We start from the raw sequence: 9010 nt of genomic DNA, 5'->3' as shown, positions 1-9010 counted from the left end.
TCCCAGCATTCCCCAGCCAGCATGAAGAAACGTGGTTGGACTACTTTTTTAATCCCCATTTTTGATTGGATAATTCTTTCCATAGATGGCAGGAAATGTGGCCGGATGTAATATATCTCCATTTTTAAGCCAATGGCTGGCTGAGGAATTCTGGGGGTTGAAGTCCACAAATCTTTAAAGTGGCAGAACATACACACACACACACACACACACACACACACCACACAAACATTGCACAACTGGGAGATGAACGAAATCCACACATTTGGAGGCTGTCAAGGTTGTGTTAGATGCACAATTTTCATCCATCTCGGAAACCATCCTGGTTTTCCTGGACACTTCACATAGTCCTCGGTTTACGGTGACTTGCTTAGTGACTATTCAAAAGTTATGACGGACCTCCCTGGAAGGGGGGGGGGAAATCACCCAGTTCCCAAGGCTGCCTCTTCACCCGCTCATGGGATCACATGCTGTACACTTGACTATTGTTCCACATTTACATCCGTTTGCATGCAACTGCGTTTGTGACGGTTTTCGGCAAAATCAACATTCCCCCCCAAAAAAAATTTTTTGGCCAAAGCTGGCCGCTAAGCAAACCATGGATTCCCTGAACAACCACCGTCAAAGAAAGAAAGAAAGAAAGAAAAAGTTGTCAAATCAGGTTGGTTGCAAGGATAACTCGATTTACGACTGTGATAGGCAAGAAGGCATTCTCGTCGTAACTAGAGGACAACTTTTTTTGTTGTTGTTAAAAAAATACCCAGGTGTGTTTGGTTCGATCCTGGTTCTTTAGCCAAAACCTTCACACGAAAAAGTTGGGTTTCGTGTTCACATAATGCCTCTTCCTTCTTCGGAAAGGGCAACGGTGGCAGGGGAGGATGGTTTGTGTAGTCCGGGGGCTTGATTTGGGCTTTTCTTTCTGGTCCTCAGAACCTGCTGACGGAGGAACTGGATCCGGTAAGCAAAAATTTTCTTTGGTTAACCATGCACAAAAATGGAAACTTTGCATGATGGGTGGTCTTCAACTTATGACCGTTTTGTTTAGCGACCGTTTAAAGCGACAGCGGCCCTGAAAAAAAGTGACTTTTGGGGCCGCTTATTTCAGACTTACGACCTTTACAACATCCCCCCTCCCCACGATCACGTGATGAAAATTCAGACACTTGGCAGTCGGCTCACAGTTACGACGATTGCAGTGTCTCATCTTCATGATGGTTCAAATAGCCCGGTGGGGAGTGTCAAGTGATCCCCTTTTTGCAGCCTTTGGGCCAGGGGGGAAGTTGGATTCGTTTAATGGCCGCATGACTCACTTAACCACCGCCGTGATTCGCTTCATGACAGCGGCACGAGGCAGTCGTAAAATGGAGCAAAATTAACTGAACAAATGTTTCACTTCATGACAAGTATTTTGGACTCAAAATTTATGACAGGGTCCCCTTTTACGACTTTTTGACAGACAAAGTCAATGGGGAAAGCTGGATTCAGTTAACGGCCATGGGACTCACTTAACAACCGCAGTAACTTTATCTCACGACGGCGGCAAGAAAGGTCGTAAAACGGGACAAAACTCAACTAATGTCTCACTAAGCAGCAGGTCCTAAAGCGGGCGGAGGCAAACTCTTTTTCTCACTTAGCGATGGAAACATTGCTCTCGATTGTGGTCATAAGGTGAGGACTGTCTGTATCACACCAAAAGGAAAAAACGCTTTTTGTGGTTTCATCGTCGTCGCTCCAAGTTTGCCAAAAAGCTTTTGCACAACCACACAGGTTTAAAACTCTGGGTTGCCCTTTATCAGAAATGGTGCTTGGGTGGGGGGTTGGACTAGATGACCTACATGGTCCCTTCCAACTCTGTTTAATCTAATCTAATCTAATCTAATTTAATCTAATCTAATCATCTAATCTAATTAGTCATCCCCCACCCATCCCAAAATTAGGGGGGAAAAAATTATAAAGCCCACCCTTGGGGAAATAAGCCGGCCTTAACCCTGGTCTTGAACAAGCCAGGATGAAACCAGCATGGGGAGATAAAATATTCAAAGGGCCTTCTATCCATCTAAGCTAAGGCTACCATTTATTGCCACCAAACAATAAAATACAAATTAATTCATAAATTATTTTTATTGAATACTTTTTATTATTATTAGTTTAATAAAAAAATAAATGAATAAACGAATTAATAAATGAATAAGAATAATGAAGGTTTCCTAGAGTGGTGCGGTAGTCTAGAGGTGGAGCTCTTGCCTCACAATAAGGAGGCTGTGAGTTCGATCCTAGGGAGAGGCAGCTATTTCTCTCTCTGAGCACAATGAGAATATATCTGCCAAACAAAACTCCGTACTGGCGACAGGAAGGGCATCTGGCCAGTAAAACACTCAAAGCTCCATTCAGTTGCCCAGACTCCGCCCTGCAAGGGATTACAGAGTAATTAAAAGAAGATGACGAATAAGATTTTCCTCGTTTCGCCTTCCCACCACCTCGCAAGCTATTGGTATTCTTGGGATAGACTGCCTCTGAGCATGGAGGTTCCATTATTTCTAGCATGAGTAAATGCCGCCCCTGTTTTCCTAAATCTGTAAAATCTCGTTCAGAAGGTCTCTTAGACTAAATTTATTTATTTCTTTATTATTATTATTTTTGGTGGGAGGGGGAGAGAAGACATTAAATTTTTGTAAATGATTTTAAGAGATTTAAGCAGGAAACTCGCAACCATTTTGGTTGTAGTTGTGGTTTTCCTTGTGGGAAAGAAGGACAAATTGAGGGAGAATGAAGCGGGCCCGAGGAAGGATCAGCCAATTCCTTTCTGGGTTGTATGGGCTGACAAAGCTATTTGTCTTCTATAGAACAGAAACAGAATAACAGAGTTAGAAGGGACCTTAGAGATCCTCTAGCCCAACCCCCTGCCTAGGCAGGAAACCCTATACTACACCATTCCAAGGATTGTCCAATCTCCTCTTAAGAACCTCCAAAGTCGGAGCACCATGGAGCGAGACTTTTCCTTAGAGCAACGTGGCTTGGCTCACTGCTTCGAGACTTTCGTGGAGTGCGTCCCGTCTTTTGGTGACCGACGGGCTTTGTAGTGGCTGCAAAGGTGCCTTTGTCAAAATTTGGGGTCGGGATAGGCTAAAACTTGTGCACTTCCCCCCCAAATTTTGCCAATTTTTGCCCAAACTTTGGGTCACCTGCAGTTACCTCTCTTGTCCTCTAGGTGGTGCTCTCCTCCAGCTGGGACAACCAAGGCAAGTTCCTGCACCATTTTGCCCAGGAGGGGGCGCTGCGGCATCGAAGGCAAGGTAAGTGGCTCCTTCTTAAGGCGGGACAGAACAGTAGTCCTCGACTTAACGACCATTATTCGTTTAGCAACTGTGCAACATTAGGCAAAATGGAACTTACGGCTGGGCTTCGCACTTATGACCGTTGCAGTGTCATGGGATCACCCGTTGTGGCCTTCCCAGCCGGCTTCCGACAAGTAGAAACAATTGGGGAGCCGGATTCACTTAACGACCATGCAATTCACTTAACAACGGAAGTGATTTGCATAACAACCGTGGCCAAAGTTGCAAAACTGAGCACGATTCGCTTCACGACTGTTTTGCTTAGCGATGAAACTTGTCCCCCATTGTGGTCATAAATCAAGGACGACCTCCATAAATCAGTAATTGTGGGGGGAGACAGAGAGCAATTGCTTTCTCTCAGTCCTCGACTTAATGACTACAATTGAGCCCAAAATCTTCATGGCTAAGGCAAGACCTTTGTCAAAGGATGTCCCATTTTACAGCCACCGTTGTTAAGCGAATCACGAAGGTCGTGAACTGAATCTGCCTTCCCCTTGGATTTGGCTCATCGGTGGTTACAAAAGGGGATCTTGTGACACCCCCCACCATCATAAATACGAGTCAGTGGGCGTCTGTCATAAATACAAGTTAGTGGCCAAGCGTCCGAATTTTGATTGCATGACCGTGGGGAGGCCCCAACTGTCGTTAAGTGTGAAAAACGGTCACGTCCCTTTTTTTGAGTGCCGTGCTAATTTAGAACGGTCAATAAATGAACCGTTGTAAGTCGAGGACTGCCTGGATTCTGAGGGGCAGGAAAATGGACGGTGGCTGCTGTTGTCTTATTTTCTGAGGTCGCCCACCCACCCAAATAACCCCCTCCCCTTTTTTCCCCCTTCAGCTGAGAAAGGGAAGCGACTGCGGCCATGCCGGACAGGAACCATCTGCGCCGCTCACTATGAAGGTGAGGGAGGGTCTCCCCTGGTCCTCAGCCCCACCCACCCACCCACCCCCACCCCAGAGGAGAGATGCCAGGGTCTTTGGGGGAAACGGAGGGAGGGGGCTTCCGAGTATTTGGAGCCTCCACACTGGACATCCATCCGTCAAACTGATTCTTTCTTTCTTTCTTTCTTTCTTTCTTTCTTTCTTTCTTTCTTTCTTTCTTTCTTTCTTTCTTTCCTTCCTTCCTTCCTTCCTTCCTTCCTTCCTTCCTTCCTTCCTTCCTTCCTTCTTTTCTTTCTTTTTCTTTCTTTCTTTCCTTCATTTTCCTTCCTTCTTTTTCCCCTTCCTTTCTTTCTTTCCTTTCTTTTGTTTCTCTCTCTCTCTCTCTCTTTCTCCATCCCCTTCTTTTTTTCTCTCCTTCTCATCTCTCCCCTATTCTTCCCTTCTTCCTTCCTTTTCTTTTCTTCCTCCCCTTCCTCTTTCTTTCCTTCCTCCCTCCCTCCTCTCCTTCCTTCCTCGCTTTTCCTTCCTTCTTTCTTCTTTTTTCCTCCCTTCTTTCCTCCTCCCTTCCTTTCTCCCCTTCCTGTCACTTTCCTTCCTCCTCTTCTTCCTTTCTTCCTCCCTCCCAACCTCCTCTCCTTCATCCCTCCCATCCTCGCTTTTCCTTCCTTCTTTCCTCCTCCCTTTCTTCCTCCCTTCCTTTCCTCCCTCCCTCCCTCTCCCTCCCTCCCTCCCTCCCTCCCATGCTCGCTCGCCCTTCCTTCCTTCCTTCCTTCCTTCCTTCCTTCCTTCCTTCCTTCCTTCCTTCCTTCCTTCCTTCTCCCTTTCTCTTTCTCTCTCTCTCTCTCTCTTTCAGTCCAAGCCACCGTAGGACGAGCTGGGATGCAGGCAGGTAACACTTCTAGGGGTCTGGGGGTGGGGGGAAAGCTTTTGGAAGGCAGGTGGGACACCTTGGCTGCCCCTCCCCCGGGCTGGCCTCTCCCCCATCCTCCTTGCACCAGCCCAGCCAGCACCATCCCAAAGTGGGCGACATTGTGGTGGCACATGGGAAGGGCACCTGGGCAGTTGCGTCGGGTGGCTTTCCCCACCTTGTGCAGTGGGAGGGGGAGGGGCGAGGCCTCCCCACAGCCCCTCCCCTCCCATGTTCATTCCCCCTTCCCTTCGCCCATCTCCCCTCGCCCTCCAGATGCCAACGGGACCATCCGCGGGTGGTCGGAAGCGAAGCTCAACGCCACCAACCCCTTGCGCTACGACAACAGCCGCGGCGAGTTCACGGTGATCAAAAGGGGCCTGTATTACCTTTATTGCCAGGTGAGCTTGTAGGTAGGGAGAGCAAAGCATTCTGGGACTCTGGTGGCTTTGGGGAGGAGGGCGGGTTGCCAGGATTGGAAGGGGTTGGGGGCGGCTTCATGAGAACCCCTGATGGATTCTTGGCAGGGGGGCATTTCAAGGTTAACTAATTCCGTGTTGTGGACTTCAACTCCCAGAATTCCTTGCGATTCCTAAAGAAAATGGCCATGATGTCATACATAGTATTCAGTTTGTTCTTCCTCTTTAATTGCAAGGAATTCTGGGAGTTGAAGTCCACCTATGGCATGAAGGACAGAGGTGGCACGCAGAGTCCTCTCAGTGGACATGCACGCCATTTGCCCGCTGATCTGCCATGCACATGAGTGCTGGACAGCTGATCTTCGTGGGTGCTGGAGTCAAAAAAACCAAGCCGTTTTCAGACCTTTTTTCAGGCTGTTTTTCGGGCTGTTTTGGCCCGAAACAGTCTGTAAAATGGCCTGAAAACAGCCTGGGAAACGGCCTGAAAAATGACCTAGAAATGGTCCAGAAATCATCCTGAAAATCACCCAAAAACCAGAGTGTTTTGGGCCTTTTTCAGGCCGTTTTGTTCAGGCTATTCTTGGCCTGAAAACAGTCCGTAAAATGGCCTGAAAAACTGCCTGGAAATGGTTTGAAAAACAGCCTGAAAAACATCCTGAAAATCGCCCAAAAACCAGAGTGTTTTGGGCCTTTTTCAGGCCGTTTTGTTCAGGCTATTCTTGGCCTGAAAACAGTCCGTAAAATGGCCTGAAAAACCACCTGGAAATGGTTTGAAAAACAGCCTGAAACAGCCTGAAAAACAGCCTGGAAATTGGCCCCAAAATCGGCCCAAAACAGGCCGTTTACAGGGCTTTTTTGGGGGGAGGCAAAAATGGCCCGAAAATGGCCAAAAACAGTCTGGAAATGGCCTGAAAAATAGCCCGAAAATGGCCTGGAAAACGGGCCCAAAAACATCCCCAAAAGAGGCCTGCGCATGCATGTGTGTTCTGGTTTGAGCACTCAGTGCTGAAAAGGGTTCACCATCACTGCTTATATGATGTGGGAACTCTTCTATCAATGGCTGGAGAACAAAAATGGAAATTAGAAATCTATCTATATAAAAGCGAAATGCTCCTCACGCATCATCACAAAATCTCCAGAACCGTCAAGCCTACAAACTTGAAATTTGGCACGTCTGTTCCTCTTGGCTCCTAGGGGCTCACTAATTTAGAGCATTTAGAGTGTTTCCTATATTATTATTATTATTATTATTATTATTATTATTATTATTATTATTATTATTATTATTATTATTATTATTATTATTATTATTATTATTATTATTATTATTATTATTATTATTGTCATTATTGTTATTGTTATTGTTATTATTGTTGTTGTTATTATTATTATTATTATTATTATTATTATTATTATTATTATTATTATTATTATTATCCTATATTATTATTAACACGCTCTGATGCTAAGGAGTTCTACTCCCCCTCCCTACCTGAAAAGAAATCTCTTCCAAATGCAAAACACAAGCAGAGGAGAGGAGGTTCAGTTTTGCTTTCACAGCACCAAGCAGCTTTAGTACAGAACAATTGAGCTAAGCCACGCCCAGGCTCCTTGCTGTCTCCTTCTTGCTCACACAAACAAATACTGTTTCAGTTTCCAAACAGCCCTTCCCTCTCTCCCACACTGACAGGATGCTAGCCAGATGTATACCGATGGATGCTGGTAGGCAGAGGCACAAATTTTATCTCCTTATTTTCTTCCCCAAAAACTAAGCCCGACCACAGAGTTTCGTAGCGAAGCACGGGGATCGAGCTAGTTTAAGATATTAGCGAGAAGTGATAAACAAGAATTAAACGTGATAAGAAGGGGATTTGTTATAATAATTAGACATTATTATGTATAGTGTTATAATAATTAGACATTATTATGTATAGTAGCATAAAATAAGAATAGAGTGTGGATATTTGAATATGTATTAATTGTAATTGTTGCTGCACAATATATCTCTACCCAGACGACACACTGGTTAAACAAAAGATGGATTGTTTGTATATAATAAAAGAAAAAAGGAAAAGGAAAAAAAACTCCCAGAATTCCCCAGACAGCCTTGGAAAAACCCTGGTGTAGTCCTTGACTTATGACAGTTTGTTTAGCGACCATTTCAAAGTTACAACGGCCTTGAAAAAGAAGTGATTTAGGACCACGGTTCACACTTACAACCATTGCAACCTCCCCCGTGGCCCTGGGATCAAAGCCCAGACCACTCAGCCATTGACTCGTATTTATGACGGTTGTAGCGTCCCAGAGGTCACATGATTCCCCCTTTTGCGACCTCCGACGAGGACAGTCAGTGGGGGAAGCCAGTCACTCACTTAACAACCGTGTGACTAACTTATCGACTGCAGGGTTTCGCTTAACAACCGAGGCAAGAAAAATCATTAAAAAAGGGCAAAACCTACTTTAACAAATGTCTCACTTAGCTCAGTTGCGGATGTAAGTCGAGGACTTCCTTTATGGAGGGAGAGGGGCTGACCATCAGAACTTCAGATATAGATACAATTCCCCTTTTTCAAGTAGGTCGTAATTTTGAATGATGGCTGTGACCGGGTGTAAATAGACGACTCCTTGTTCAGTTAGTGTTTGATTTACAACCACAATAACAGAGTTGGGAGGGACCTTGGGGGTCATCTAGTCCAATCCGCTGCTCAAGCAGGAAACGCCATACATTTTCACACAAATGGTTGTCCATTCTCTTCTTAACAACTTCCAGTGTTGGAGCATTTCACAACTTCTTGATCAAATCATTCCACTGATTAATTGATTTGGGATTAGTGAATAACTGAGTTGGACGGGACTGATTAATTGATTTGGGATTAGTGAATAACTGAGTTGGACGGGATCTTGGAGGTCTTCTAATCTAACCCACTCCTCAACAGGAAACCCTGTACCATTTCACACAAATGGCTGTCCGGTCTCTTCTTAAAAGCCTCCAGTATTGGAGCACCCACAAGTTCTAGTGGCAGGCAATTCCGCCGGTTAATTGTCCTCACTGTCAGGACATTTCTCCTGGGTTACTTTCTGTCCTTGATTGAGAATTGAACCCAGCATTTCATCTCATCTGTGTTTCTCTTCCTCTCCCCGTTGCCAGGTCCACTTCAACGAGGGTAAGACGGTCTACATGAAGCTGGATGTGATGTTGAGCGGCCAGCTGGCCTTGCGCTGTTTGGAGCAGTTCCCGCCCACCAGCTCGGGACCGCGGGAAGCTGAACTGCATGTGTGTCAGGTGTCTGGACTTCTCCTCTTGCGTCCCGAAGCCTCCATCCGTCTTCGCACCATCCCGGACGTCCGTCTGAAAGCAGACCGCTACCTCACCTATTTCGGTCTCTTCCAAGTCCACTGAGGAAGACCAGGCAGCGGGAAAGACCGCAGGTCTGGGGTCCCGGGTGGGCTCCGCGGAACCAGAGAGG

At 45.9% G+C, this 9010-nt stretch overlaps 1 protein-coding gene across 1 annotated transcript in view; it reads left to right on the top strand.

Annotated features, from left to right (window-relative positions):
- TNFSF12 (TNF superfamily member 12) overlaps positions 1-9010 on the top strand; it is a 42778-nt gene that overhangs the window by 5643 nt on the left and 28125 nt on the right. Inside the window, 6 exon segments of the mRNA XM_087947402.1 lie at positions 931-957; positions 3209-3293; positions 4174-4236; positions 5071-5106; positions 5401-5525; positions 8692-8942. Coding sequence (XP_087803528.1) covers positions 931-957; positions 3209-3293; positions 4174-4236; positions 5071-5106; positions 5401-5525; positions 8692-8942 — 587 coding nt within the window.

Source organism: Notechis scutatus, chromosome Z, assembly GCF_049901735.1.
Source record: "Notechis scutatus isolate UNSWTSFEM ecotype Mainland chromosome Z, rNotScu1.2, whole genome shotgun sequence".
NCBI classification, from domain to species: domain Eukaryota; kingdom Metazoa; phylum Chordata; class Lepidosauria; order Squamata; family Elapidae; genus Notechis; species Notechis scutatus.
The sequence above is the reverse complement of the archived record's forward strand: the minus strand, read 5'-3'. Positions and strand labels throughout refer to the sequence as shown.